The 17,150-nt window shown below is 47.3% G+C and overlaps 1 protein-coding gene and 1 pseudogene across 9 annotated transcripts in view; both read left to right on the plus strand.

Moving 5' to 3' along the window:
- The window catches only part of FAM219A (family with sequence similarity 219 member A), a 53,528-nt gene extending 36,562 nt beyond the window's left edge, over window positions 1-16,966 (plus strand). For 3 of the 8 annotated variants that reach the window (XM_053923166.2, XM_053923163.2, XM_053923187.2), the window contains 5 exons: window positions 9,484-9,583; window positions 12,274-12,376; window positions 12,611-12,691; window positions 13,309-13,363; window positions 13,908-16,964. In XM_053923166.2, the coding sequence (XP_053779141.1) occupies window positions 9,484-9,583; window positions 12,274-12,376; window positions 12,611-12,691; window positions 13,309-13,363; window positions 13,908-14,066 (498 nt within the window). In that variant the 3' untranslated portion in view covers window positions 14,067-16,964. Of the gene's footprint in view, window positions 1-9,483; window positions 9,584-12,273; window positions 12,377-12,610; window positions 12,692-13,308; window positions 13,364-13,907 lie in introns of all 8 variants that reach the window. The other 5 variants (XM_053923184.2, XM_053923176.2, XM_053923172.2 and 2 more) reach the window with 4 other exon arrangements.
- Window positions 3,591-6,007, plus strand: LOC112304566 (small ribosomal subunit protein eS26 pseudogene; annotated as a pseudogene). The gene has a single exon (XR_011651110.1). The product of XR_011651110.1 is annotated as a small ribosomal subunit protein eS26 pseudogene (transcript).
- Window positions 16,967-17,150: the final 184 nt, after the last annotated feature.

Here is a 17,150-nt window from a genome sequence, read left to right on the forward strand (position 1 = left end):
ACCTTTATCCCTTTGTCCATTAATTGAAATAGTTGTTTCCTAAAGAGGTTGACATGGGAGGAGGGAGGGGGGTGAGTGCAGGATGTGGGGCTCAAAAACCTTTTAGGTCACAAGACTATACAGGTAACTCCTATGTTTCTAGCTGGTTCAAGATAAGGCAGGAGCCTCCTCAATATCTGGCTCAGAGGATGAGATTAAGGGTGGGAATGAAGGGGCTAGGCCAAGCCAGGCCTCCCAGAGGAACCAAGATTCTCAACTTCTGGCTATGGCTCCTGCCGCCTGGGTCATAAGGCTTGTTCCCTAGGCCGTTATGCACAGGCTTTCCTCAAGCCACAGCTGCTACAGTGCGTGTCCCTGAATTGAAGTATTTGTCCTATATCCCAAACAAAGGCTTCTTGGTTATAGGGATTCCCTGTGAGTAGGAACATGAATGAATAGTAGAGCATCGATCTAGAGAAACAGTCCTACCTGTGAAAAACACAGAACAGGATTCTAAATCTTTTTAAAAATTCACTGGTCTTTCTCCCCATTTCAAAAATGAATCCAGTTCTTTGCCATCCTGGTAGTGGCTTTATATCCTTTATTATTCTTTTCTCTCTGTGTTTCTGAGTAGCTATTTTTGAAAAAATAAATAATGGGAAAGGGAGTAGGAGATGCCCCCCACCCCTTGGGATAACTTCAGAGCCATTTTGGCTAATTCTCCCACCCTAAGCCTGAAAGCAAGGGAGGAGACTCACTCTGTGAGGTTTGCCTCCTGGCTCTGCAATTACAGTCACAGTTCCTTGGCTGACATGCTGGCACAGGCCAAGGACCAGCTAAAGCATGGTGGCCAGCTGCCTGGCAGTACTGATGCTCCATTTAGAGCCTTTCCCAAGTCTCAGTGTAACAGTCTTCTCTCCTTTCATTTTTAATTGGTGGCTTCGAGTCAGGAGTATTTTGTCTGGCAGGTGATGCCCAGAGGAAACTATATTCTTTGAAAGAAGATTCCCCAGAGGGAACCAGGTAAATAAGGACTGGAGCAGAGCTCTGTTAGAAGATAATGGATAGATATGATGACCTGAAATTCCCTGACACACAGTGAAAAATAAAATATGAAAAATCAGCTATAGCTCTCGGTCATGACTTGAGGCATTGTAAACAGGAACAATCCTTTGGGAAAGCAGTTTGGCAATGTGTATGAAGAATCTTAAACATGCTCATGTTTTTGACCTAGAAATTCTACTTAACGTAGGAGATGATCCTAAATGCAAATATATGTGGATTTCAGGGTAGCACTTTTTATTACTGTGAAATTTGCAAACAACCTGAATGTCCCAGGTAAATGAATGGTTAAAAAGTTATTGAATATCCTTTCTATGGATATTATGCAGTCATTAAATTGGTGGTTACAAAACTATGTAAAAATATGGAGAGTTGATTATTTTCTAATACTAAGTTTTAAAAATACAGGCTATAAGATACAGTGTATTGTTTTTAAATGTTGTTCTATGTGCCTGTATTAGTTTGTACTCTCTGGCTACAGGAACAAAATCCAGCTCAAGCTAGTTTAAGCTGCGGAGGAAACTGAACTTTAAGGACACTAGGGTTTCTCATAGTGTCTAGGGTCAGGCATGTAGGCAAGTCTTGGAAGAGTAGGGTAAGCTCTAGAGCCAGAGCCTAAAACCTGGGGGACACTTTATCTCTTATGTTTGCTTCTTTCTGAACATCAGCTTTATTCTCATCTCCAAGCCCAATGGTTTTCTCTGCTATCTAATCCACAGTCTTCAGCTTTATATCCCCCCTTAGTCCCACTTCCCAATTCCGGGGAGTCTCTGCTTGGCTCCACCCGGTCCAAACAGGGCTGGGACCACATAGAACCAACATGGTACCTGGATGCCCACCGCTGACCATGAGGACAGGAGTAGCACTAACTCCCAGAGAGAGGAAACTCCAGAGTGTTGCTACAGTAGTATACACGCAAGAGAGAAATACACTAGAATACGAACAGAGGTTGTCTCAAGGTGGTGAAACTATTAAGGTGATTTTTTAACATTTTATTATGTATTACTTTATAATAGATCTATTAAACTTACTGTGGCTACAGTTGGTTGTTACTAAAGCCCGGGATTAGCAGCACCCTCCTCCATTTTGGTTTTCCCAATAATAGCCACCACAAAAATACTAAAGCTTGGTGGTGCTTGTTTTTAGTAGTGAATTCTCTCCTAGGAACTGTTTAAGGGTACAGAAAATCCTGAGCTACTTGCAGGGCCAATTTGAGTTCTCAAACTCTAGTGTGAGCATAAGAATCCTCTTCACTTCTTTTTGGAAAACTTTGTCCCAAATGGTCTTCAGAAATGTGTTGTGCATAAAGAAAGAGTCCTTTCCTCCTTTGCATTCTGCTGTCAGCACTCAGTCCAGGACTGGAAAGAGAGTGGACACTCAGTGTGTTGACTTTATTTGAATTGAGTCATATTTTAAAGAAAAACCTACAAGGTTGGGGAGATTTAGACTGGTGAAAGAGGCCTCCCTGAGCTAGACAGGATCCTCTGCCCCATCTCCTAAATTCAGGCTTCACAGATTTTTCTCCAGCTTTTCTGTTCTTCTCCCCCTCTTTGTAAGAGCCACTAATAACCTTTGGAGAGACTATCTCCCTTGTTTTTCCATAACTCTCCTCTAGGTCTTCCCCAAAGACTTTAGCCCTGTGAGAAGTCTTTGTCCTTTCCTATTAGTGGGATCCCTAGAGTCTTAATATGTCCCAAAGGGATGTAAATCCTGGCCAACTGCCTGGTACTGCAAGCAGTTCCTGGAGAGATCCTGGAGAAGGAGAAATGGGGAAATAAAAGTGGGAGCTGCCTAACAAATGGACTCAGGAAATGGGACTCAGGACTTTGGGTCATACCAAAGAGTTGTGTTGTCCTAATAGTTCTCATGTTGAGGTGCGGAGTCAGAGACATGGGAATGCCTTAGAGAATGAATGAACAGCTATCTACAGGAAAGTAGAGAGGTCTAACCAATGCCTGGATGCTACTGAATATTTTTGGACAGGAGATTAAGTTTCTGCCCAGCCATGGACATTGGACATAAAGGTATTGTATACCCCTCTAAAATCGATATCTAAACATGCTTATTCCTGCCAAAAGATGTTTTGGGAGAGTGGCATTACCCTGAACAGAGGGACCACAGCCCCAGATAGTTTCTGAGTTGACCTCTGGACAACTTGTGACAGATACAGAGTTGGTCTTTGATACTGTATCATGCTGCACTCACCTGTCAGAGAGTGGTCTCAGGTCCAGGTCTTCCTTGCTTTCCTGTTTCCTTATCAGCATTGTCTTCCTGGCCCTGTTCCTGCACTAAGTCTGTCCTGCTCCATGCTTTTATCCAGGGGAACTGAACAGGGTATAAACGAGACTCCATTCTAGAAGTAGCCTTCCAGCACTTCACAGCTCAGAACTGCCTCTGCCAACTCCCTCCTAAAACTAGAGGAAATTCATGTGTGTTCAGCAAAGAAAGATTAGACAATGTTTGTATAAGCACTGTGTGTCCTCATACTTCATCCTAAATCCACTTGAATTTTCATAATCATGAGAATTAGTGCTTGGAGGCTAGGACACAGGTTGCCTTTCTTGTAGAAAAACATTAAAAGTGAATCAGCCTTTTTTGGGCCCTCGCTTCCAAGATGATGAAGAAAAGAAGGAACAACGGTTGTGCCAAAAAAGGCCGCAGCCATGTGCAGCCTGTTCGCTGCACCAACTGCGCCCGATGCGTGCCCAAGGATAAGGCCATTAAGAAGTTCATCATTCGAAACATAGTAGAGGCCTCAGCCGTCAGGGACATTTTGGAAGCAAGTGTCTTCGACGCCTATGTGCTTCCCAAGCTGTATGTGAAACTGCATTACTGTGTCAGTTGTGCCATTCACAGCAAAGTGGTCAGGAATCGTTCTTGGGAAGCCCGGAAGGACCAAACTCCACCACCCCGATTCAGACCTGCGGGTGCTGCCCCACGTCCTCCACAGAAGCCCATGTAAGGAGCCCTTAAGGACCGAAGAAAAGTTCTCTGGAAAAAATAAAATGGAAATTGTACTTAAAAAAAAAAAAAAAAAAAAAGTGAGTCATGTCTCTCCCCTGAATTATCCATGCTCAGTCCACAAAAGACAGAATTGTTCAGCACCGCGGAGAGCGCCTTTCCTCCTGGCGACGAGCTTGAGGGTGGGTGAAAGATGAGAATTTGTAACTGGGAGCCCAGCCAGTCTGATCTCCTTCCATTCCTGGCCAGCTACAAATTATCCCCCTTTTCCCACCCTGTAGTATTCAACCCCTTCCTTTACCTAACTAGGCTTTTAAGAATGAATTCCCTTAACTTTCCACTCATCTTTCTGCCTCCATGATATCCACATATCCCACCCATATTTACCTCCTTTGCATTTCGGTAAGAAGACTTCATCCTCTGGTCCAAGGTTCTGGTTCTATCTCCTCTTGACTCCTCAAAGACCATTTCTCGTCAAACATCTTTTCTACCCAGATTCCTTCCCCTCAGTCTAGCACAGTGGTATTCCCTAGCTCCAAAATAATCCTACAACTCCAAATCTGGCTGTTATTCATTCTCATTTCTTCACTTCTGAGTCTAGCTCCTTCAAAGAATAGCCTGTGGTCCATTTCTACTTCCTTATCCCCTATTACCTCCTAGATCCCCTGTAATCTAGGCTCTGTTCCTACTCTTCAACTAAAATTGAGCTTGTGAGGCCACCTATGACTTCCTTATTTCTAAATATTGTCTTTATCTTATGGATCCATATGTTTGACACAGTTTTCCTTCCACCTTGAAACTATGTAAATGACTTTCTAGATCTTTTCCTGCATTTCATTTCTGCTTCTACTCAGTCTCCTTTTTCCACTCATTCCCTAAAGTTGGATATGGCCCAGGGTCCCATCCTTGGTTCTTGACTTTTAAAATTCTCCTCAGTCTCTCTGAGATGACTTATTATGCTCTGTGGCTTCCATCACCACCAGCCCATACCTCTTTCCTGAGATCCTAAGCTTAAAATGCTACTAATGATATCAAGCAGGTGTCCAAAAGACACTTTAAAACACAACATGTCTCATGCTGAACTCATCTGGCTTTTCCTGGCAGTGTAGCTGTGCCTTCTCCTTCATTATCTGTCTTACTACGTAGTACCCTTTGCCCAATTAATCCAGGCAATAAACTAGGAATGTCTGGACTCCTCCTACTACATTTTATGTATAAAACCTTCCAATTCTACTCTTTTTAACATCCTCCTTTCTCTCCTTCTATCTTCTGCTTCTGCTTAGTGCCATCTTTTGCTGGCACTGTTGCAATAGTTTCCTAATTATCCTTACCTCCAGTCTAAATTCTCCTGCCATCCATCTTCTACATGGTCCTCAGAGGGTACTTCTACACCTCAAATCTGATCATGTTACTCCCTGCTTAAGGCTTCATTGATTCCCCGTTATCTTCTGAGTAAAGAACAAAGTCAAAGCCCATCCTCCACCACCATCTGAGTCCTCCTGATCCCATGACTTTATTTCCTGCAACTTTTAATCATACCTTCTAGGTTTCAACTACAACAAAATACTGACTTATCCTTGAAATTACTTGAACATTCCTATCCTTAACATTGCTTGAAAATGCAATGTTAGGTTTATGCTTCTGAGCCTTTGCAGATTTTCCTGAATGTCCTTTCTCCTTCCTCTTAAGCCACCTGGTGAACTAATGTTTTGAGTTATTTTAAGGTGGTTCCTCTGTGAAGTTTTCTCTGATCCCCATCCCTTCATCACTTTCCCCTCTACTTTTCCATGGCTCTTGTTACCTTTATTGATAATTACTGGAAGCTCCTTAAAGATGGGCCTATTTTCTATTTTTTTTTATGATCCCCAGGCTTGGCATTGTTAAATAAGTGAGGGAAAATTGAAGCATAGTGGAGTAAGGAGAGAGAGGAGTCAGAATGTCCCATTGATCAGGCCCTCCTCACCCTGTGGAGAGAATACCTTTTCACAGATATCTCCCCACATAAGCCAGGCCTCAACCTGTGTGGTGCCAGGGCTGCAGCTGTGGGCCAGTCACTCACAGGGCACACTGTCCTTGATTGTGTGGGCCTCATGGAACCTGTACTAGTGATAACTTCATAGCTAGCACATATATAGTGCTCAGTATGTACTATACTAAGTGCTTGCATATATTAACTCATGTTAGCCTCACAAGAACCTTTGACATGGGTATTAGTATTAGTCCCATTTTAAAGATGAGAAAACTGAATCCAAGATCACACAGCTAGTAAATGGAAGAGCTGGGATTTATAAAAAGAATGGATTGATAAGTTGATAACTGTTGAAGCTGGTGATAGTTAACCCCAGATCTCACTATATTGGTTTCTCTACTTGTGTATAAGTTTAATAATTTCTATAATAAAACATTTTTTAAAGACCAGATGGGATTAAATCAGTGGATTTTAACTTTTTTTTTTTTTTAAGCAACAGAACCCTTTCTCCAACCAAAAATCTTGCGGAAAGGCTGATATGTAAATGAAATAAAAGTAGATCTACTCTGGTTTCAGAGAAGCCAGACTCCCTCCTATGCTCCCTTCTTGTACTCAGCCCCTCCCAAGGCTCAGGGTTCAGGGAACACAGTTTAATGAAAATCAGTGGACCAAACTAAGTTTAAGGATTCTTCTGGCACTTTTGTCTTCCTCTCATTATGTTGGCTCTGCACTGGCCATTAGCCTATATATCCTGTCCCAGAAACAGTAAGACAGGGCTATTAATCATTTCTGTAGCCAGTGGAGAATTTAAAGGGTTGCAGAAACATGGGTTGCTATTAGAGATGAATTTCAATGTCTGTCTCTGCTGAGTGTTTATTAATAATCTTGCTAATCCCCACTCTAGTTCCCGGATCTAACTCCTATCAGATGTCCTTGGGGGCATTTTAAATTCTCCCTGATTTCTTGGAGCCAGATGCTTCCTTCTGCCTGGATTCCTCTCTGATACTTATATTCATGAATATTTCACATTTAAGCTCCCTGATTACATTTCCATGTGATGATCATAGTGCATTGGCTGCGTTTCTCAGGAAGGACATACAGGAAGTCCACAGTAAAGGCTTGAGTTTTCAGGCACAGTGCCAGAGATCTTTGTTCTTGCCATGGAGATGGCCTTTTATCACAGACGGTGACAGGAAGATGCGGAATGGTTGGCTTTGCATGTGACCTGTCAGTCTAGGGCTTTGCACCCTGACTCATGACCCAAAAGGACTGGCGGTTTGACTCAGGAATCAAATGACACCAGGACCTTCCCAGTGCCTTTAAGGACCACATGTGGGTCCCTGTGACCAGAGTTGCTCAACAGCTTCCCAGCCCCCAGGCAGGCCCTGTCCTTCCTGCACAGCCTCCCTCCAGTGTTACCATTGCTTCCAAGTACCTCCAGCCTGAGAGAAGAAACTGATGAACTCATCTGTACTGAGACAGAAAAAGTTAGCCCCAAATGCCTGAGTGCTTGTGCTTTAAAAGTCAGTCCAGGGAAAGGACAGTGAGGCTTAGAACTCTCATGGGATAGATGGGGTGGAGGGTTATATGTGGGAGATGCATGACTGGAAGGCCATAGACTTAGAAGTCACCAGTGTAAATGTGTTAATCCAAACTGTGGAAGATGTCAGTGTTCCCCAAAAGCAGCAAGGAGGGCTGAGGTCAGAACCCTCCACAGGAAACAAAGGGCTGTGGGATGAGACAGAAATGAGTGTTCCAAAAGCCAGTGAAGGAAAGCATTTCCAAGTGGATGTGGTATGTATGAAATGTGACAAATGCTACAGAAAAAATAATGTGACTGAGGAAATTGGGAATGTGCTAATGCTTCCCTGGTAGGGTCCCACCATTACTTTTATGGGCTTTACCCTTTGAAAGCTCCCCTCAGGCTGCTTTGGGAGTGAGCCCTCCCTGTGGCCTGAGGGGAAAGCCAGAGCCTGGCTCTCAGGTCTCCATGTCTCCTACAGGTAGCACTTGTGAGGCTGTTTTGGCTCCAGAGAGCCATGTAAGGCCCACTAGAGGCCTGCTTCTCCAAGGCTGCAAGGGACAGGTGCTGTCAGTAAGGAGTCTCCCAAGGAGGAGCTGAGCCAAAGAGGCAAAGGATAAAGAATTGGAAAGGTTTGTGGTGTGGGAAGTTACCACTGCAGCACCCAATCCTTTCTGAGCAGAGCCTCCTGCTGTTTGCCTTAACTATAGCTAAGGGTTGGGGGTCAGAGCAGAGGACAGAAACCTGGGTTCTGCCCTCAGGAACTTGTAAACGACTGTGGCAACACAGCCCATCCAGGGCCTTGCACTCTGGGCGGCCTGAGAGAACACAAATAAGGTCAGTATTTTCCTCCAAAACATTCTAGACTTTTCCCTTTCCCTTTAGTGACAAGTATGTTTTCATTTCTACTGCCTCATTCTAAAGGGAACAAAAGCCACCATAATTGTTATACATCCTTCCCTTGCTGAGTCACCAGCAGCCACTCAGATCTCTGGGCCTGTCTCTGGGACCAGTCCTGGAGCATTCTACCTGCCCGTTGGCTCTCTGCATCCCCAGAGGCAGAACAGGCATAGCCTTGGATCCACCCTGCAGTACCCGACCCTTTCTGAGCAGAGCAGTCCTCAAATTCTGGTCCTAGGTAGACACCTTGGATGGCAGCACTCACATGAATGGGTCATCAGTTTCTCATGGAGAATGTGAATGACTCCAGCCCCTTCCAACTGACTAAAGCAGGGTGCTCCAGGGCCCTGGCCCTTGTAGCATAGGTTTGTAGTATTTTGAAGGGATAATCTAGTGAGGCTAGAATAATAAGCAAACAGTACAAGACTAACTGGCAACCAGCTGATTTATCATTGTCTTCTTGCCTACCATACTCAGCCAAACTTTCAGGCCTTACCAAAAGACACACTTTAGAACTCATCTGTGAAATAGAGAAGTCCTCATGAGAATCCTTTTTTTTGTCCAGTAGCTGCAGCCATGAAGTATGACCTGGCTTGGCCAGTCAGTTCTCTGGATCCTGTGAAGGGACCTGTCCAGTGCTAGAGGAATCAAAGAGAAGGCCTGTCTTAGGGAGCACCAACTCCGACCTCAGACTTAGACTCATAGGAACCTAGAAAGACCTTTCCAAACAAGTGCACAGGAAGGGCCCAGAGGAGCAGGCAACTTGTATGGGAGGTTGGAAAAGGAAGTCCTGTGGGTTTAAAGAACTGCACTGGGCTTTCTAGGGGAGCCTGAATTACACAGGACTTAGAAGACAGACACCCAGGTGAGTGCAAGTGAGGCCGAGATCCTTGCCTCTTCTACCCAGTGCAGGGTCTTCCTCTCAAGGTGGATAGATCTGCCTCTCCCTCCCTGAATCTCCTGCCTGCTGCCAGGAACAATTGCCCTCAGAGACCCAGCGTATAAGTGGGAAGGCCAGCTTCAGGGCTGAGAGCAGCCCCCTGTGTTCACTTCCTAACAACTCCCTATCTCTCTGCTTTCTCCCTGCCAGGACCCAGCTGCCAGCTCCACCTCAGACGGGGACTGTGATGCCCGGGAGGGTGAGTCAGTAGCCATGAATTACAAACCATCCCCGCTCCAAGTAAAGCTGGGTGAGTGGGTCTGGCGGGTAAGAGAGATGTGGGGAGTGGACAAGGTGCTCTGGGCTGGGTCTACAATGAGGTGCCACAAGTAAACCAACTGGCTAACTGATTCCAAGACTCACGCCACCAAGTCATTGGCACTGCCAGGTACCTTGTCTCCTGCAAGGCAAAGAAGGAAGTTAAAGTTCTCTGCGGGACCCAAAACTCTAGGAGGCATCTCTGAGGCCAAGATGGCTACAGTTATTCCAGGGGATAGCTGTAGGGATAAATGCATGGAACCCCAGAGAGAGGGCTGAAGTCCCATTAAATACTGAACTAGGCTGAGAAGAAGTTTCCTTAGAGGTGGGGTATCAGTTGCTATGTCTGAGGGTTAGAAAGGAATGAGAATTCCAAAGCCTAGAAGCTGAGCCCTCTCCGCAGTCCTCCCGCAGCTCATCTGGAGATCTCAGGGACTGATTGGCTCCTGTTTGGGAGAATTTTCCCTTCATTGTTTTTTATTTAATAAACTCAAATATTTTCCCCCCTTTCCAGGGTCACCTTTCCCTTGGGGTTTTTCTCATGTCCATTCTGAAGTCAGTTTATGCCACAGCTTTCTCTCCGAAGTCACTTGGCTCCCAGCCACTACCCATAGCTTCTGCTCTTCCTACTTCACCCTAGGCCGAACACTGCCCCTCTCTCTTCAGAGACTAGAGTTTTGCTCATCCAGGCTGCTTCATGTAGTAGACTTTTACTAAAGATTTGGTTTTGTGAAGAGGAATTACAACACAGTACATCCAGGAAAGAGTTTACAATTAAATACAAGTCATTGCTCTCCTTCGAAACTCCTCCACCATCCCTTCCTCCTCAGGCTCTAGCTGCCCACCAGTGGTGGACCCCTCAGCAGAGCCATTACCCATCTGTTCTTAAACCTTCTCCCACTGCAGCTGCCAGGACTCCTTTTCACAGAGTTTTGTTCTTTTATTTATTCATTTATTTGTTTATTTTATTTTATTTTTTACCTTGCTTCTCTCCTTTCAGACCCTACCTAGGGAACCCCTCAGGCTGTTTTCCTAAACAAGAGTGCAGTTCTCTCAGTGGAATTCGTTCATCTTCCAAAGACACCAAACTCACACTGCAGTGAGTTTTTTATATTATTGTTTAATTTAACAGTATAGGTATTTTAACAAGTATAACTTCTTTTACTCTCCCCCATCACATTCTCCTCCCAAGATAATCTTTCCAAGCTTTTCAAAGTTTTTTTTTAGTTTTATTTTGTATTTTAACATTGTCTGAAACTTTTTTGTTTTTGTTTTTCATTTAATGTCTTGGAGCTCCTTCCAATGTCAGTATATAGAGAATTATTTCATTCTTTTAAATGGTTGCATAGTAGACTGTAGTTTGGTTTTGCCAGTATATTGTTTGCATTTTTCACTTTCAGACAATTCCAACATGCTTTTACAATAACACTTTTCTTCCCCTTTCTGTCAGATTACCACCAAAGCTCATTAAAATTCACAACCATGCACTAAGGGAAAAATCACCACCATTTTAAGGCAAATTGCACCCCCTAGAGGCTTGGAGTGGTAATGGTAGCTGCTGCCTGCTGGAAAGAGGCAGGGGGAAAAAAACTGGAGTCAGAAGAACAGAGGCAAAGAAAGAGGGTGGGTGACTGGGAGATGAGAGACTAAAAGACGCGGCAGTCAGGGGAAACTCCAGAGTCACAGTAGCTGGAAATGCCCAGCCGTCCTTCTTCTCCAGAGCTTGTGGTTATTTCATGAGAGCTTTCCCTAGTATCCTTCTCTACCCAATAGTCTCTTACCCTACATTTGAGCTTTACTTGAGATGAGTAGGAAAGGGTGGACAGGCCTCCTCCAGAGCCCAGGAAGCTACTGGTAACTATGCCACACACCAGACAGTAGGTCACCGGGTGGCCAGCCCCATGAATCTGGTAGGCACTGGAGCCGCGGAGAACACAGAGGCTGGCAGAGGAGTCAGGAGCATAGCCAGGAGCAGAGGGGCTCCCACAGCCTCTTGCCCCTTACCCTGCCAGTCCCATCCTGTATCTCCCACTCCACAACCTTTGGTGGCTCCTTTTCCTTCCACATTAATCCCAAACCCCTCTATCTGGCATTTAAGGTCATGCCCTGGGTTTGTAATGAGAGCAAGTCCCCAGGTCCTTAGCGCAGGACCCGGGATTGGTGACACAGATGTTGTTAATAAATAAATGAATGGATAAATGTATCCTACTTTTTCAACTTATCCTCCCTTCATCTGCACCCCTCTGTCCCATCCAGATCCACACTCACTATGCTCACTTCTAAATGCATTTTTTGTATCCCACCTTCCTAGAATGCCCTGCTCTCTCTACCTCTTGAGGTATCATCTGCAGGAAGGCCTGACTGCTCCATCCTTCTGCAGCATCCATCTCTGCCCCTATCCTTTCTCTGGCATCAAGTATACACTTACTGCTGCTCCACATGGGAGTACAGCTCCTGGAAGACAGGGTCAGCCTCCTTCCGTTGTCCCTCACTATTTGTCTTGGGTTGTGCAGCGCCGAGTACTGTCTCCACCAAACAGCAGGGCCTGGAATTAGGATCCCCACCACAGTTCCTAGAGAAGCAAAGGGTTTCCCAATGGAGGCCCAGCCTAGGCTGTTCCAAGCAATAAGGTAGGGTGGCCCTGGGGTGAGGACACAGCTTCCTTCCCTTGTTCCCCTGCAGAGAAGCAACGGGAGCTGGCCCGGAAGGGCTCCCTGAAGAACGGCAGTATGGGTAGCCCTGTCATGCAGCAACCCAAGAAGAACAATGTCATGGCCCGGACAAGGTAGAGGCCCCACCCCACCCCACTTGGACCCTGCCAGCCAGCATGTATATCTCCTGGTCCTGAGCCTTCCCCCATTCCCTCCTTCCTCAGGCCTAGCTCCTCTCTGAGAGGAGAGAATCTCAACAGGGTCCAAGGGGGTGGGCGGAGGGAAGTGGTGGGGCAGGGCCCAAACCAGTCCATTGCCAGGCTTGTGTGATCCAGTTGCCAATCCAATCCCCCAAATTCTCCACCCAGGCTGGTCGTTCCCAATAAAGGCTATTCTTCGCTTGACCAGAGCCCAGATGAGAAGCCACTGGTAGCCCTTGACACTGACAGGTGTGTACAGGGATGTTGGGGCAGCTGGGCAAGCCACAGGAATCTGTATGAACATGGAGTGGACTGTACAGGCCACACTGTTATATTGTCAGAATTGGGATGTTCTTTGGACAGCCAGGAGTTCTCCCAGGGAATGGAATTTTTTACCTGGAGATGGGGAAGAGCAGAGAGAGGAAAAGGGGACTGGCACAGTCTGCCATGGTCTGGGACAATTGATCCAATGGCTGTCCTGAGAATGGGCCCTGACTGGATGCTTACTGCCCTGTCCCCTGCAAGGGAACAGCCTTACTGCTGGGAACACACCTGGCTGACCTGGACTTTGGAAAACCCAACAAGCCAGGGTAATTTGGGCCTAGACAAAAAGGGGGAGGGTTGGGGGAAAGGAATAGCATCTCTATTAGAAGGTTAAAGGTGACAGTTTATTTAGAAAGGTTGGGCTAGGGAACCTGTCTTAAAACTACATTTGCACAGCAAGCACAGTTTTTATTTAGACCGTGCTGTTTATTTGGAAGTGTGGGAGAGAGGTCAGTATTGACTGATGGGGGTAGGGGTGCAGGGAGATTTCTATTTAATTTCCGGAAATCACTTCTTCTCTGTCTTCTTTCCTCCATGGCCAGTGATGATGACTTTGACATGTCCAGATATTCCTCCTCTGGCTACTCTTCTGCTGAGGTGAGGCCCCACCCTTCCCACCCTAGGCACACCCCTCCTCCTAGGAGAAGGGATGGGACCAATGCCAAATTACAGCTGAGGGGAGCTATGAGCAAAGCTAGGCAGAGCTCCTATGGGAGCAGCAGGGACTTAACGGGGTACAACCTGGGATGGCAGAGTCTGAAAAAGGTGAGGTGGCCAGACTGTGGCCTCAAGTTAGTGGATTCTGGGGTTAGGGGCAGGACTTCAGCCCAGGGTTGAAATAGAATGCAGTGTGAAAAACAGGCGACACCTTAGACACCTTATGAAGATGGGCTTGAAATAGGGGCGGAGCCTTAATAGAGGCAGGACCTGAGGTGGGAAGTTGCCCTTAGAATGGGGTGGGGTGTGTCACAGGGAAGTTGTAAAGAAAGCCAGGTCAGAACTGAATTAGTGGAGAAGCCAGGGATTTCAGAGAGACCTGGGATGGGATGGCTCTGGGGATTGAAGGCCTGGGGATGCCAGCAGGCTGTGGTTGGTGCCTTTGGGTCACCCTGAGCCTGACCTCCCTCCCCTTTGTCTACAGCAGATCAACCAAGATTTGAACATCCAGCTGCTGAAGGATGGCTACCGGTTAGACGAGATCCCCGATGACGAGGACCTGGACCTCATCCCCCCCAAGTCCGTGAACCCCACCTGCATGTGCTGCCAGGCCACGTCCTCCACTGCCTGCCACATTCAGTAGCGGGTAGGGCTGCCACAGTCAATGGAGCCGGGCCACTGTGGGCCAGGTTAGACAGGGCAGGGGCCGACCCCTCCCCAGCTCCTCTGCCTGCCCCCCAGCCCTGCGTCCCCTACAGCCACCAACCTCGTAAAAGTCATTGCTTCCTCCTATGGTAGGACGTGTACCTCTGTGTGTTCATGGAGCCGGAGAAACCAAAACCGGGTCTCTCTCCACCCCAGGGGCTGAGGAGGGGAAGGGGCTGTTTGTTCAGTTACTTGGGGGACTTTGCCCAGCACCTTGTCCACTTCCCCAAAGCTGCAGTCCAGTGGGGGAGTGGGGGACTGGACAACAGGGAGGCCGACAGTAATGAGTGGGGAGAGGGATCAAAGCCAGGGGCTTGGCCCCACCCCAGCGAAGCCATGAATCCTCCAGCCCAATAAGGAAAAGGGCTTTGAGGGAGAAAGGCCCAGGGCAGTGGGGCAGGGCCCAGTACCTTAGAGCCCCCTCCAGCACCCCCTGCCCGTCCGTGTACCTATTTGCATTTCTCCCCTCATCTCTAGATGGGAAGCCTGGCCAAGTTTCCCAGTGGAATATTGTCCCCCACCTATCAGATCACTGCCTTCTTCCTCCACTTTGCTCTATTCACCTCTCCTTCCCTTGTTCTCCTAGTTGAAGGTAAAGTGGTTCTTAGAGACAGGCCAGAATTTGGGATGGTTGGGATGATATGATCTATTCTCACCGGCCCCTAACCAATTCATCTCTCTGCCAACACAGCCTTCCCCTGCTCTACTCCCGCACACACACACAGCTTCTGTTCATTGGCCTCTGTCCCAGGCTGGAAGCAGGAGGTAAGGTGGGCCTCGAATGCCCCATTCCCATCTCACTCCAGCCTAAGATTTCAGATCCTTCTCCCCAGTAAGAATTTTCAAGGAAGCAAGCTTAGGAGAATACTGCGGCTGCATGTGTGTGGTAGGGAGAGCTTGGCAGAATGTGTGTGTACCTGAAGCTGTCAGGGGTTTTTTGTGTGTCTCTGTGTTGGGCCTGTCTTTCTAGATGTCTGCTTCTGTCACAGATGGTAAGGAAGTGACTGTGTGGTCTGTTAACAGTGTGAGAGGCTGGTCAGCAGTACGGTGGACTAAGAGCCCTGGACTGTAGGGTCAGAAGCCTGGGTTCTAGTCCTAGCTCTGGCACTGTTCCTGTGGTCTTCAGCAAGCCACTTGTGTTCATTGGGCTTCAACTGTAAAATGAGCAGAATCTGAAATTATTAATGCTGGAGAATTTTTCATAGGCATTTCTGTGGAGGTGTAGAGGGAGGTCTCTGAGTTTCTCTGAGTACACCTAGGGGGCTTCCTGAGTTGTATGTCTGTGTGAAAAGGAGAGGGGGAAGGTCTATGGGACCTGTGTATGTCTGAGTGCATGCAGATCTATTTGGGAATGCGTGTGTGTGTATGTGGGTATATAGTATGTATGTGAGTATATATAGTGTATGGAGCTATATGAGGTGTTTATGAGTCAGAATGTGTGTATTACTGCTTCTGCTGCCATTGCTGGAGTGGGGAGTATGCCAGAAAAGCTGATGATGAAAGTCAAGAGGGAGGATGTGATCAAGGCCCTCCCCTGGGACTGGGCAATGTAGACCTGTGCCCATATGAAGAAAAATGAAAGCACAGTTAGCCTAAGACCACTCAGGTCTATGCCCCACAAACTGCATATCCCAAGGCCAGGGTATATACCCACTATTCTTCAATGCTGTCATCCCAATGCTTCTCTGGATGCCATCCTGGGAGGTGGGACGTGGAAGAGATTGAGAGTAATGAGAGGAAAGAGTAAGGCTGCTAGCTTAGGAAGGGTAGCAGCTCTCCCTGCACCACACCCAGGGGCTACCAGCTTCAAAGTGCTGAGGTGCAGCTCTCCACCCTCAATTCCTCCAACCCACCCCTACCTCCTCTAGTACAGTGGCCTTGGTTAGATGATGAGAAAATGCCAAAGGGAGGCAAGGACAGAGATGGTACCTGTGGGGCCCACAAGGCCCATACCAGCCCCCATCTGTGCCCATATCTCCCACTGTGGTCAGATCCCTACACCCTGTCATCTGGGCCCCAGAGCCAAGCCTCCTACTACTATCACCACCACCTGGGCTCCTTGACTCACCCTTCGAGAACATGGGTACCTCCTCTTTTCCAGGCAGGGCCGCCTCCAGGACTCATTTAGACTGCTACTTTTGCTGCTGATTTCCTGTGTGACTATGGCCCTCTGGCCCTGAGGAATCAGGGAAAAGCTCCCTTTCCACAGGACATACCTAGTTCCCTGGAAGGCAAGAGTTTCTGACTAAAGCAATGTACAAGTGGTGGGGAGAGGTAGAAAGCTGGCAGCCAGCACCTTCTGGGTCTAGGAAGTGTCTTGGAGGATGAAGGGGAGGACTTGAGGCCTTAGCTTGCCCCCTGACACCCTTCCCCCTTGTAGATACTGCCTTAACACTCCCTCTACCCTCAGCTCTGGCTGCCACCCAGCCAGGTTTCTCCGCGCTCACTAATTTATTTCCAGGAAGGTGTGTGGAAGACATGAGCCGTGTATAATATTTTTTTTAACATTTCCATCGCAGTATTGACCATCATCCTTGATTGTGTATCGTGTAACACAAATAATGATATTAAAAGCATCGAACAAGCCAGCCTCAGCTCCCTACCTGGGGTGTGGGCAAGGGGCACGTGGGCTGGGAAGGGGAGAAAACTGATCCTCTGAATGTACATTTCACTCTACCTCTATTCATGGGTTCCCAGGCCAGGCCTACTACTGACCTGCTGCATGACCCTGGTGAGTCACTTGACCCCTTGGAACCTCCCTGTCTCTTCATCAAAGTGAGAAGCTTGGCCTAGATCTCCAGGCGCCTCTGAACTCTTGGAAATTGGGCTCTGTTTAGAGGCTTGAGGGAGGAAGAGGCTGGAAGTAGGGAGAGAATTGGCCTCCTCACCTCCCCCAGGGCTGGTACTAAGCCAGGTGATATCATAATGGGCAGTGCCCATCCTGGAGAGGGAAGCGGGGTGGGGTAGAAGGAAGGCTGTGAGAGAGGGAGGTTGAGAGATCCTCCACAGGAGGGGGGGGTCT

Source organism: Desmodus rotundus, chromosome 1, assembly GCF_022682495.2.
Source record: "Desmodus rotundus isolate HL8 chromosome 1, HLdesRot8A.1, whole genome shotgun sequence".
Lineage (NCBI taxonomy): Eukaryota > Metazoa > Chordata > Mammalia > Chiroptera > Phyllostomidae > Desmodus > Desmodus rotundus.